The sequence below is a fragment of the Chinchilla lanigera genome, unplaced genomic scaffold, assembly GCF_000276665.1.
Source record: "Chinchilla lanigera isolate Chin_1 unplaced genomic scaffold, ChiLan1.0 scaffold00005, whole genome shotgun sequence".
Lineage (NCBI taxonomy): Eukaryota > Metazoa > Chordata > Mammalia > Rodentia > Chinchillidae > Chinchilla > Chinchilla lanigera.
In genome coordinates, this window is record NW_004955406.1 from 4,752,391 (window position 1) to 4,764,999 (window position 12,609).

A 12,609-nucleotide genomic window follows, 5' to 3' on the forward strand; every position below is an offset into this window, starting at 1 on the left:
TGAGTACATGATTTGCAAATATTTTTTTCTCTTTCTGTGGGTTGTCTTTTCACTTTATGGATAGTGTGTACAGAAGTATAACAGTCTTTTTTATTGTGTAGGTTTTAAATTTAGGTGATTCCCAACATACCCATTCCTATGGGTATGTTTTTCTTTGGTTGCTTGGGCTTTGGGGTATCGTATTTAGGAAACTACTGCCTAATCTAAAGTCAAAAAATGTAGATGTGCTTTCTTCTGAGAGTTTTTTAATTTTAGTTCTTATATTCAGGTCTTAGGTACATTTTTTAGTTAATATGTGTGGGACAGTGACATAAGGTTAATTGTTAAAATGCAACTAGAATAGTATCACAAGTATGTTGTCAAAGCTTATATTTTAAATTGTATTTCTCAAAGTCTTAGCTACATTTTAACAAAAGAACCTACCTGTCCACTCCTTATGATAGATGGTGGAATCGAGAAGAAGTACCCAGCTTTTACACCCTCCATGGCTACAGAAGGTCGACCGTCAAATGCATGCAGCAGTACCTTGTCGGCACCTCCGAAAATTCAAGAGAAATCAGAGTCCATTTTATTTCCTTAACAACAGGTTTTCCTGTTACTCAAGCTGAACAACAGAGATCTGACATTTTAATTAAGTGTTGGACATCATGATAAAGATGAGATTCTGTGATAAGCATAATAGGGGTAGATAAGGATACAGTGTTCAAAGAGCAGAATAAAAATAAATTCTTAATCTTCAGAATAAAACTATTAAATAAAATTCAAAATCAGATTTTGAAACCATTGCTTAAACTTCATATACCATTTTATCCTTTCTGGAAATCTGTGAACTGTCATGATTGTTCCTAATAAGAGATTTTTAGTCAAATTGATTTTTTCCAACAAAAATGTTAGGGGGAGAAAAAATGGAAAACTAAATGACTCATGAATTAAGAAGCCAGAGTTGGCTTCACAAAACCAACTCCAGTTCTGAAAGGATGGTTGCTCGCCCTGCACAAAAATTACACTTTCAGGGATTCTAGAAGGGTTCAGTGTTCATCACTCAGAAATACAGTGCTTTCTAGTTGCAGGTAATTACCTTTATTTCATTATTTTACAGTGTTTTCAAATGTTAAGTGTGACAATTAGTGGGTTATGATACTATGAGTTAAGAAACAAACTTAGGAGGTCATAACCAATCAATGAGTGCATTTATCTACACATATACCTACACTTAACATACCTATACACAGGTACACAATTATATACTGCTTGTAAAACTTCGGTCAGTTTTATTTACATGTGTATGTCTCAAAATGTATTTCATACTGTGGGTGGCATTTTTTAAAGTGTGATAGATAATGCTGTAAGATAGTTGTGTGTGTGTGGGTTTTTTTATGTCTTTTTGAGACAGGGTCTGGCTATGCAGTGCAGGCTGGCCTTGAGCTCACTTTGCAGCCCAGGCTGGTCTCAAACTTGCAACGATCCTCCTGCCTCAGCCTCCAGTGTGCTGGGATTACAGGCATGCGCCACCACACCCGGCTTAATGCTATAAGATAGATTTTTACTTTAAGAACAACTGGTGCCGCCCCATTCCTTTCCCTTTACGAAATCAAATTAAAACATGGCTTGTTCCATGAGAACATGAACCAGCGTTGTCAAACTTAGACACATTTCTTTCAGGAGGCTAAATACCTTGCTCACGTAAGAGGTTGATGGTAGGTCTCCCAGCAGAGCGTGAGTGAACATTTCTGTTTAAAAGAAAATTCCTTTTAATACTTTTAAAGCTCTGAATTTTATTTTTGTTCTATAAAATAATTTAGAAAAAAATGATGCACAGTTCCATTTCAGGAGGACTCTTAGAACGTTATTTAACTTGGTCTATAGCTATTATCATAAAAAATTATTAATTAACTTACAAAGGCAAGTTTAGTCTCTTGGCTAGTTGGATCTGTCTGATTAGGACTTGTCTTTGCTCTTCCTTCTGTTCATCAGTGCCAGCAAATCTGGGAGAGAAATCTAGTCCAACCTACAGGAGAAAAACAAACCAATTACATATATGAGCTCCAAAAGAGATACTGTGAATCAGTCCTGTAGCCACATGAAAAATATTAACTAAAAATAGGTGAAATTAACTTTAATAATATACTTTACCCAGTGGATTGAAAACATTACTTTAATATATAATCAATGTAAAAATGAGTTATTTATGTATGTATATTCACATAAACACATGCAGATTTTTTTATTGTACTAAACTTAAGTTTTTCTTTTTCTTTTGGTTTGGTTTTTTGAGACAGGGTTTCACTACGTAGTTCAGGCTGCCCATGAACTCACTATGTAGTGCAGGTTGGCCTCAAATTCACAGTAATCCTCCTGCCTCAGACTCCCAAGTGCTGGGATTATAGGTGTGTGCCACTATACGCAGTTTGTACTAAAACTTTGAAACTCACTGTGTGCTTTATACTTACAGTACATCTCAATTCCAAGCAGGCACATTTTAAATGTGCTACACCCAGATTAATGACTGCCTCCTTTGATGTTATTTCGACCTGTATTCCATATTTATGTTCTGAGTTTAAGTGTTATCCTTATCTTTTATGTTTAGTGGGAAATGAAATTTATTACTGGGTGACATAGTACCACTACAAATTATTTAAAACGCTATTTAAAGTATGCTTTTAAATTACTTACGTTGCATGCTTATATCTGGTAATCTGAGCAACTGATTTGAAGAAAACAATATACAGTGGAACAACCACTGCTGAATTCCTACCATCTTGTCTAGTGAAACTCTGTACTGTCTCTAATGTTTTATTTAATAACTATATTTTATTCTCTTTAATGGTTTGAACAATCTTACATTCTTACATCTGGTAATCTGAGCAACTCAGTTGAAGATAACAATATGTATATGTAATATAGCACCCACTGATAATTCCTATCATTTTGTTTTGAAACACTGTATCATTTTTTATGTTGTTTTCTTTTGTTTATGTCTGTGATGTTAGTATTTTGCTATTGTTCTTTTTTTACTACTCTTTAAAATAAAAATATAAAAACATTACTTACGAAGTATTACACGTACTATTTTAACTCACCAGATATTTAAGCAAAACTTTAAGCAATATTTAAACAGAAAATATTTAAGGAGAAAAAAAAAAGGTGTTATTTAGATATACAATTAGCATTATTTTTTTCCCATGAAGATAAGTCTACCCTGGAAGACTTTGTATTGTTTTATCACTACAAGTTCTTGCTTACTGAGGAAGTACCAACAAGTAATTATTGGGCCAGGGATATAGCTCAGTGGCACAGTGCCTGCCTGGCAAGCCCAAGGTCCTGAGTTCGATTCCTGGTACCAAAAAAAAAATCCAAATTATTACTCAGCTGAACGAGTAAATGTAATTACCCCAGTCAGTTATAATCACCAATACTGAACTAAGGATTATTATCATATAGACATCTGGTTGTTTGGTCTGCTAATGCGTCTTTACCTCTCCAATTGCTAACAACTGATCCTTGTAATTTTCAATAACAGGCAAAGCTGCATCCAGATCCTAGAGGAAAAGAGTAAAGTTATTACAGTGGAAGAAGAAAATTAAAATTGCATAAGTGAAGGCTATTACATGCCAGGCTCTATACTCAGGTTACAAGAATACGGCTTTTATGAAGATTCCCACTTACACATCACCTCCTCTTTAGGAGGCATTTCCTGGCAGTTAGGATCTGACTTGGATTTCCTGGAATAGCTGAGAAAGAGTAAATCAATGTGGGTTTTCTGGCATAGTGGAGAAAAGTGAGCCATCAGGTGGTCACCTCTGCATGCGAGCGGTTGGGATTATATTGTATTATATTCTCCCCTTAGTGGTTCATAAATTTCTAATAGCGATAATCCTGTACAGTGCCTCTTTTGCTCTTTTCATTGTTTTCTTTTGTCTCTATGGTCTTGCTTACCCTATTTGTCCTAAAAGTTCAACAATATCAACTTGTCTGTGAACTACCAAAGTAACTGTGTCACATGAGTTTCAGTGATACTACCTTCTCCATTTCGGAGAATGTGCTCTGGGAGGGCTCCCCTCTAAAGTAGGGAAAACGTTCCAGGTAACTTTTAAACTATTTTGTGGATTTCAGTTTAGGACATGTAAATTGCAAAGTACTTCTGATGATAATCAGAATAAGAAAGAATTAAGAAAAGGGACATAGGGGGCTGGGGATTTAGCTCAGCAGCAAAGCGCCTGCCTGGCAAGCGCAAGGTCGTGAGTTCGGTTCCCGGTACCAGAGAAAAAAAAAAAAAAAAGAAAGAAAAGGGAGATAAAGCAGATAACAGAGGGACAGGAAGAGAGTTGGGAGGGAGGGAGAAAGAGGCCGACCTTAGAAATATATTCTAGTGGGCTTGATGAAGAATTGACATTGTTGTAAGAAGCAATGGGTATATAACTGTAGCTATCAGAAAAGCTATCTGACAACAAGCTGAAGAGGTGAAATCATGTCCGACAAGGCTTTTCTGGATCAAATGTCCAAACTATTCCATATCTCTTAGATCTAGAGAAGTTCATCTAGTCTTTATCTCAGTAGCTGTAAAAATATAAGGATACTCATGTATGTATTACTTTTTTGTCTGTTTTTTTTTTTGGCTTTGGTTTTTTTTCCGGTACCGGAAATCGAACTCACAACCTTGCACTTGCCAGGCAGGCATTGTGCCACTGAGCTAAATCCCCAGCCCCTGCCTGTCTGTTTAAGACAGGGTCTTGCTATGTAGTCTTGAACTCACTACGTAGCCCAGGCTGGCCTTGAACTCACAGCAATCCTCCTGCCTCAGGCTCCCTAATGCTGGCATTACAGGCATGCACCACCAAGCTTAACCACACAGGTCTATGTCTGACTTCATTTCTATTCCCATTTCCCTATTCCCGTATAGTTTCAAGCTCCTTAACAGCTAATGGTTCTATTATAGGTTTTTAAAAACTATTCCTTTCCCCATACCCTACGCTTGGGGAGTAATTATATAATTACTGAACATTTATAAATGAGGAAATTGAGACTTGGCAAAGTTAAGTAAGTGCCATAGATCACCGAAGCCAATAAGCCAGGTCTCTCTGGCTTCAAAGCCCATGCTGCTGAAATAAGAAAGGAGGGAGGTAAAAAAATGGCAGTCAAGAAGGAAGAAGAGGAAGGAAGGAGGACGAAAGGGAAGGAGGAAAGAGATTTATTGAGAATGATCTTTAAATAATGACAAATCTTTCCAAATCTTTGGTACAGGGGTCAGGCGTTTCACAGGAACGTCTGAGGTGTGGCAGGTCTAGCAGTGACTGCAGCTCACAGGCCCTGCCTGCGGGAAGCAGTGGCTGTGACTGGTGAACCAAGGTGCACCGCGGAGTCTGCTGCCTACGCTGTGCCAGTAATGACAGCTACTGACTGGGTGAAAATTCAGGAAGATGCTGAAAGAGTTGTGTGATGCCAGGCAATTTTTTGATGAACCGATGAGTGGGTACTACATATCTAATTTTGTACCACATATTTTGGAAGGTTTTAAGGATGCAACCAAGTATAATTACTCCTGATTTAAAGAAGCGTCTAGTCTGGTAAGTAGGACAAGACTAAACTTTGGTATAGACTATAAGTGCAGGTAGAATATAACAAAGCTAACTCTCCTTAGTTCTGGTCTATTCCGGAGAGATATTCTGAAATCTCACCTGCTCATATCTGCTTTGAGAATCAAAAATTATGTATATATCACTGATATGTTAATTAGTTTTGTAAGTCAACAGCTCTGTGGGTTCTACGTTCATGCCAAATCCATGCCAAACCCACCCACTTTGCCTGCACTGATCTCGTCTGATCCAGCATCCTCTTTAACGGACAACTGACACAGCTTGATTCTCTCTTTTTTGCCCAATTCACACTCAAGGGGATCTCCTTAAATGTGAGTCACATCCTGCTACTCCTCACTTAAAATCTGCATTCCCCAAAAACTCAAATCCAGCAAGGTCCTGTATGAGCTCTCCACCCAGGCCCTCCAAGCCATCCACTGTCACTCTGCCCCTCGCTCCTGCCACTTCGGCTTCCTTCCTGCTTCTTGCTCTAACTGGGCTTGAGGGTCTTTGTGCTTTGAGGTTTCCTTTACTTTTGATACTCTTAACTTCTCTGTGTTGCCAAGTCCTTTGCGACATCAGGGTGCAGCTCACAAGCCTTTCCTGATGACAGCATTATTTTCATTTGTTTGGTTTTGTTGCTGTGGGTGTTTTGTTTTTGTTTTTGTTTTTGTTTTGTTTTGAGACATGGTCTCCCTATGTAGCCCAAACGGGCTTCAAACTTGTGGCAATCTTCCTGCCTCAGCTTTCCAAGTGCTGGGATTACAGGCATGCAAAATCATTAAAAATCAGTATCTATAACCCCTATCTCACAGTCTTCAAAGCACTTAGTGCTATTAGGCAGAAACTTGGGCATTAGAAAGCCTGGAGACAGACAACTGCGCCAATGGAAAAGCTGAGAAGACCTGCCATGTTTTTCCCCTTGGCTTTCTAATTATTAGCTGTAGATAAAATCTATGCACGTTCATGGTTTCAAACTTTATCTTAAGAGAATGTAACATCCTTCAAGTGTCCTGATAAAGCCCACTGCCCCTGCAAAGTCCAGACCATGGATAAAGGGCCAGACAAACCTGAAGGCTTCGAAACAAACTAAATGGAAACATCCAGCTCAGGAGTATGCAGGGACTTCTCTCAAGAGTAGGCCAGCATGGCCCATTTTATCTGCACAGGAACAATGACCTCTAAGGAGGGAAATAACGTTCCTTGAAAGACTCAGTTTATCACATAAATGTAATCCAAATGCTCGGTCAGCGCAACTGCCATTTGCCCACCTTCATGCTTGAGGTGTAGCCTTTCTTGCGCTTTCTGAAAGGCCATGACTGAGCAATAAACTCTAGCTATACCCTATAGGATGATGGTCTATGTGTATTACTTACAATCTTTCATCAGACACAAAGAATCAAGGTGTGTGGCCAGTCTTTTGCAACAGACCTCAGCATGTTAGGACCCAGCTTCCCCCCAATAGCACTATCTCAAGTTTTCCTTTTTGCATTCAGTGTGGGTTGTCTGCCCCATCTAGATTTTTGATTCCAAGAGAGGACTCTCTCTCCAGTGCTGAAAGCAGTGGCTGGCAATAGCAGATGCTCAGTAAACACTAGCTGATTAAATAAGGAATGCCTACGGCATAAACCTCTACATAAACAGTACAGGTACTGCAGAGTCCATACTGTGCTCTTGCTGATTCTCAATATTTTGGGAACTGCAATGCTGATGCAATTCAGCTAATTGTATCACATTCAACAACTCAGGAGAACAGTAGAATATGTGTTTTTCCCTGAAGTGCTTACAATTAATTTGTTTTGAAATAAGAACTAGCCAGATAGGATGATGGATGCCTCTAATCCCAGCACTCCAGGAGGCTGATGCAGGATTGTAAATTCAAACCCAGCCTGAGCAACCTAGCAACTAGTGAGACCACACAGCAAAATAAAAAATAAAAAAGGGCTAGGGATGTGGTTCAGTGAGAAGGATTCAAACCCTAGTACCGAAACAAACAAATGCGGAGCAGTGCTGGCTATCTTCAGGGGAGGACACAAATACACTATCATAAAAATAATGCCTGTATCTTAATTTATTCACAGGTATCAAACAGTACATCTTTGGAATGGGACTATCAATTCCCATTCTATTATGCAATAAAGCACCCAAGAAATTGAGTGTCTTGGTGGTACTAAGTCTAGACATAAGCATGAAGCATAAGCCACATGAGTGGGTGTGAGTCAGTGAGACCAGGTGGGGAGGGTTTGTACAGAGCATAAATGCAGTAATTTGGTAGATCAAGGGCACTCCTCAGAGTTGCCCACCTTCAGAGAAGAGACCACCACTGACTTGAACTCATCTGTCTCCTTAGTGTAGAGCCCCTATGAATCTGTATCTTTCTTTTCCTAATTCCCTAATTCACCTTTTTTTTTTTTTTTTTTGCAAAAGCAGTATGACCACAGAACAAAAAAATATGGAAAAAGTCACCTACAATTCCACCAGATTGGGGCTGGGGATTTAGCTCAGTGGCACAGCGCCTGCCCGAAAGCGCGAGTTCGTACGTTTGATTCCGATACAAAAAAAAAAATTCTACCAGATCATTATAATTACCATCATTTCTGTGTTTTCTTTCCAGTTGTTTCCTTTATAAACTATGTTTTTACATGTGTATTACTAAAATTCCATACACTATTTGGTGTCCTGTTTTTATCCCTATTATGATAAACGTTTTCTATAAATGCATTCTATTTAACACTAAAAGTTAGCCAGTGATTCCTTTATTTCTGAAGCCCTAGGCTGTTTCCATTTTTCTCTATTACAGATAATGTTGCAGTGAAAATATCTGTAAAAGAAGGCAATGCTTCTTTTGGGTGATTTTCTTAGATGATAAACTAGAAAGAAGAGGATTATTAGGCCAAAGTTATCATTTTTTATGGTTTTTGGTTTATCTAACTGTTACCTTTAATGTGACACTTCTTTGGTCTTCTGGTGAAAGCCCCTGCACTGGATGAACACCTAGGCAGGGCAAAATGAACCCACTGTACCTGAAAATAGAGAGAAAAATGAAGAGGAATAATAAGCTAGGAGACTGTGATGTCTGTCAGAGACCAGGCTATGTAATGGTTAAACTGACAACCATGAAGGGCCCTCTAGTGGTGTTGGAAAAGTTCTCACTCACAGTGTCCTGAAGTCAAGATAACACTACAGCTGAGGCTGCTGGGAGAGGGGCTACTGACGCTCCCTATTCCAGAGCAATAAAACTGTCAACCTTAGAGATCAAACAGTTCTCTTAATTGGAAAAATTTACTGCCTTTGTTTCCAAGACCTTGGTCATTTTCGCAGCTTTGTTGTGCGCTCTTCTTCCTGCACTCCCAAATCTGTGAAACCCAATAAATACAGTGATTGCAAGAGTCTTTGTTTTACTCCTAGAGGGTGTTTACTCCCAGACTTTTGACCTTCCTGGACTCCCCCAAAACCATACCACTTGTCCCTTTATTTAAGCCTTTGTAGTAACTTGTTGTAGGAGATTGGGGGTTAGGCCAAGTCCCAATAGATGTCATTCTGAAGAACAAGCAGAAAATAATCTCTTTTTGGGCCTATGTTAATAGGTTTTCTCCTCACTCTCTTTAAAATAGGTCTCTTGTATTATAAATCTAACATCATAATCATGTTCTTATTAGCAATTCTTCAAAAATTTAATTAAAAGTAGCACCTTTCTGAAAGTTGAATAATCTTTTCAAATTCTCCTGAATGTTCAGCAACTGCCACAAGGGCCACAATGTTGGCCTGAAAAAAATACAGATAGTTAAGAGTCTTAAATAACACAGTTAATACAAATCAAGTGAAATATAAATATTACCTCATTTAATCTACATAAACCTAGGAGTTAGGTTTAGAATGTAATCAAATAACTTGCCCAAGATCATTAGGCGTATGTGATCCTAAAATCCATACATCTAATTTACCTGGAAGTTGCTCTATGTAAAACTGTATTAACAACCATTTCTGGTTCTATATATCAATTTCTGAGAAGTCTGCATATTGCTAGTTGCAATAAATTTTTAAACACCTCCAAAAATGAGTAATTTTTCCTTACAAATCAAAATGTTTCAGAAAGCTTTAATAATACATCCCGTATCTCCAGAATAATATGAATTTAAGGACTAACAAGGGGACCAATTTGTTCCATAGTGCTGATAACCAGGTTGGCTTCTGGACACATTCTCAATTCGGATTAATCTGTCTCTATCACTTTCCTAGTGTGTGTCTTCAGACCAGTTACTAATCTTTAGGTCTTAGCTCCCTCAATTATCTAGTGGGGGAATGACTGGCTATAAAATAGTAACTTCCTCAGAAAACTGAAACACAAAGTGAGATAAGTTTAGAATGGGTTTAGTTCAGTGCTTGGCACATCGTAAACACTTAGTAAATGCTACCTATTAGTAACTAATGAAGCAACATTACCATCAAATATATAAACACAGCATATCTAAACAAGGCAGTATGCCAAGCTAAGCCAACTTGATGTCATAGGGAAAACAAACAAGGGGGCCATTACAGGTACTGACTTACCTTCTTGGCTTTCTCCAACACATCCTCCAGATCCTAAAGGAAGCAAAAGCAATCAGCATTATTTTCGATGAGTAAGTAACTGCTCTCTGGGTACATATATCGGTGCAGCTGAGGTACCAAGAAGGACAATGTTAGCAAGGAATGGGGTGGTGGAAAGCAAAACCCTACACTCACCCATTTCCTGTTTCCTCTTACTTTCAGGAAGGGCTAGCTGCTTTTCCCACTGCACTAAAACAGAAACTTCTGTTGCCACACACAAACACATTTCTCTGTCCTCCTCTCACTCTACCCCTCATTTGCCTACTCTTGTTTAAGTGCTTTCCATTATTGGACTCCACAACAGCATTCTCTCACTGGTGGCTCCTTTTTGTCTCCTCTTCTGCCCGCCCCCCTTTCTGATCTCTGGACCCGCTCCTCTTTTCTCCGCACTCACCTTCAGTCATCTCATATGTTCTTGTGGTTTTAAATGTCATTATGCTGGACCCCCAACTTTAATGTTCAACTTATAACTCTCCTGAAATCATGCCTCACGTTTAAAAGTAACTAGATGACCTCTCTGCTTGGGTGGGATCAGGCTTTCCAATCTGTCCCAAATGCAAATCTGTTCTTCCTGCAACCTATTCCTTCCGCCATCTCCCCACTCCCACACCTTCTTCTCCACTTATCTCAGGAAACAGCACTACCATCTTCTCCATAACACAAGCTAAAAATGTGGGCTATCCTCAATTCTTTCCTCTTTCTTGCTCTCCACATCCAATTCCTCAACATGTACTATGGATCCCATCTCTAAAATAGCCCTCACGATACTATGGACTCTGTCTCTAAAATGTATCTTGGCTACATCTGCTTCTTGACTACATCTACTTCTCAGACTCCCTTGCTCTACCATCACAGTACTACGCACCATGGCTCTGATCTATACAGGGCAACACCTCTAACTGGACTAGCTTCCACTCCCCTCCATTTATTTGCTACAAAGCAGCAAAACAGTAAGATATATGGGTATCCGATCTTGTCTTTCTCTTATACAAAATCGTCACCTTTAATGGATCAAAACTGTTTCCTATGCATTCCAAATTCTATACTGACCTATTTCACTAATATCCCCCCATCCCGGCTCTCCTGCAAACTTGCCCGGTCTTGTTTCACTCTTCCTCCTAGCTCATCAGGGCAGCCTTTCAGTAACAGGAATGGGTCAGATTCTATCCTGTCTGGGCGCTGCAGCCTGCCCGCTTTCCTCACCACCGTAATTCACCCTCTTGCTTGGCTGCCTCTTTGTCTTCCCAGCCTTAAATGTCACCTCTTAAGAAACTACACATCTACTCTTCCTTCTTTATTATTAGTGTTTAGTTTCCAATCAAGCGTGCAAAAACATTTTTGTATCTGAGTGTGTGTGCGTGTGTGTGTGTGTGTGTGTGTGTGTGTGTGTGTGTGTGTTCTCCTTGCTTCTCTCCCCATCAGAACTGGGGCGTACGGTATCAGTGGGTGACCAATTCCTGAGGATAAACAGCCCGATCCCAGGCGGGTAGAAAAAAGGATTCCAGGAACCAGGAACGGCAAATATACGCTTTGTGGAGACAGTCGTTTTACTAGATCAGAAAGAAAACTTGATGTGGTTGAGATTAAGTAAGAAATCTGGCAGATCGCAAAGGGTCACAGACAAGGGGCTGAGGGGAATGTGGGGCTTCGTGCTAAAAGAGAGCAAAGAAAATCTGTAGGGGAAAGACGGGGACCTCCCCACTGCCCTGATTCCCGCCTCGCCCTCACATACGCTATCGAAGTCCGGGTCCGAGAGGTGACAGTGACAATCCACCAGCCCCACGCCCGACGCCCCCATAGGAATCTGGAACGCTTCTGCAGCCGCGCCGCAAGCTTCCGACCGGAAGCGTGCTCGCTGCACCCGTGAGGACACGCCCTTCCGCTCCCAGAGTCCCCGCCTGCAGTTTAAACGGGGAAAAAATGGCGGGGGCTTTTGAGCCAGTGATCCGCACCCCGCGGCTGGACGAAGCGTTAGCAGCGAGCACAAACAGCCAGGCCTCGGTCCCCACCGCTCCCCGAGAGGATTTCCGAGTGCGCTGCACCTCGAAGCGGGCCATGACGGAAATCCTAGCACTGTGCCGCCGCTTCGTGCAAAACCTCGGGGACGCGTTGCCGGAGGAGATTCGGGAGGCCGCGCTGCGGGACGTGCAGTGGGTACGGGCCGAGTTAGCCGCCTCTTTATTTACCACCTCCTTGCCCACGGCCCGAGACTCAGGGCTGTGAGGCCCTCCCCAGGCCTTGGCAGAGTTCGCGGCGTTGCGGGCTGTGGGAGAAGCAGCCGGAGAATGGCGAGGGCGAGAACGAAACAGAAGTTGGCGGCCGCTGTGCGCTCCCCTTTGCGTAGTCCCGGGCGGCGGGCAGCGGGTCCAGGCGACCTGTGCGAGTAACGTGAGGGGCGAGAGAGGCGAGCTTAGCCGAAATAAAATACTTCCCTTAACCCTGTGTA

The 12,609-nt window shown here is 40.9% G+C and overlaps 2 protein-coding genes across 3 annotated transcripts in view; one reads left to right on the forward strand and one right to left on the reverse strand.

Moving 5' to 3' along the window:
• The window catches only part of Tatdn3 (TatD DNase domain containing 3), a 22,963-nt gene extending 10,943 nt beyond the window's left edge, over positions 1 to 12,020 (reverse strand). For both annotated transcript variants that reach the window (XM_005374738.2, XM_005374737.2), the window contains exons 1-8: positions 11,896 to 12,020; positions 10,125 to 10,157; positions 9,265 to 9,338; positions 8,512 to 8,596; positions 3,477 to 3,539; positions 1,899 to 2,008; positions 1,675 to 1,730; positions 424 to 536 (exon numbers count right to left, since the gene is read on the reverse strand). In XM_005374738.2, the coding sequence (XP_005374795.1) occupies positions 424 to 536; positions 1,675 to 1,730; positions 1,899 to 2,008; positions 3,477 to 3,539; positions 8,512 to 8,596; positions 9,265 to 9,338; positions 10,125 to 10,157; positions 11,896 to 11,961 (600 nt within the window). In that variant the 5' untranslated portion in view covers positions 11,962 to 12,020. The remainder of the gene's footprint in view (positions 1 to 423; positions 537 to 1,674; positions 1,731 to 1,898; positions 2,009 to 3,476; positions 3,540 to 8,511; positions 8,597 to 9,264; positions 9,339 to 10,124; positions 10,158 to 11,895) is intronic.
• Positions 12,021 to 12,048: 28 nt separating this feature from the next.
• Nsl1 (NSL1, MIS12 kinetochore complex component) overlaps positions 12,049 to 12,609 on the forward strand; it is a 34,061-nt gene continuing 33,500 nt past the window's right edge. The window contains exon 1 of the mRNA XM_005374740.2: positions 12,049 to 12,317. Within this exon, the coding sequence (XP_005374797.1) occupies positions 12,084 to 12,317 (234 nt within the window). The 5' untranslated portion in view covers positions 12,049 to 12,083. The remainder of the gene's footprint in view (positions 12,318 to 12,609) is intronic.